This window comes from Eimeria mitis, genomic scaffold, assembly GCF_000499745.2.
Source record: "Eimeria mitis Houghton genomic scaffold, Emh_scaff2833, whole genome shotgun sequence".
Classification (NCBI taxonomy): domain Eukaryota; phylum Apicomplexa; class Conoidasida; order Eucoccidiorida; family Eimeriidae; genus Eimeria; species Eimeria mitis.
This window is the reverse complement of record NW_013571172.1, coordinates 5814-6237: the sequence shown is the minus strand read 5'-3', so window position 1 is coordinate 6237 and position 424 is coordinate 5814. Positions and strand designations below refer to the sequence as shown.

At 55.9% G+C, this 424-nt stretch overlaps 1 protein-coding gene across 1 annotated transcript in view; it reads left to right on the top strand.

The window, feature by feature from the left end:
- Nucleotides 1–424, top strand: part of EMH_0059310 (uncharacterized protein) — a gene marked incomplete at both ends in the record, with an annotated part of 2141 nt that overhangs the window by 1517 nt on the left and 200 nt on the right. The window contains one exon of the mRNA XM_013497667.1: nucleotides 225–424. Within this exon, the coding sequence (XP_013353121.1) occupies nucleotides 225–424 (200 nt within the window). The remainder of the gene's footprint in view (nucleotides 1–224) is intronic.

Here is a 424-nt window from a genome sequence, read left to right as displayed (position 1 = left end):
ATTGTCTTCGTCAGGGTCTTTGCTTCTTTAGGCTGCTGCCTTCCGGCAGCAGCAGCAGCAGCAGCAGCAGATGCAGCAGCAGCAGCAGCAGCAGCAGCAGCAGCAGCAGCAGATGCATTACACACGCTGAGTTAGTAGCAACTGCAGCAGCAGCAATGCTGCTGCTGCTGCTGCTGCATTTGCTGCAGCTGCTGCTGCGGCATTTGCTGCGAGTTTTGTAACAGCAAAAGTATTTGTAGCCAGCAGCAGCAGCAGCAGCAGCAACAGCAGCAGCAGCAGCAGCAACAGCAGCAGCAGCAGCAGCAACAGCAGCAGCAGCAACAGCAGCAGCAGCAGCAGCAGCAGCAACAGCAGCAGCAGCAGCAGCACGAATATCTGTACAGTGCTGTACACAGTAATACAGCTTTTGCTGCCGTAGCTGCAG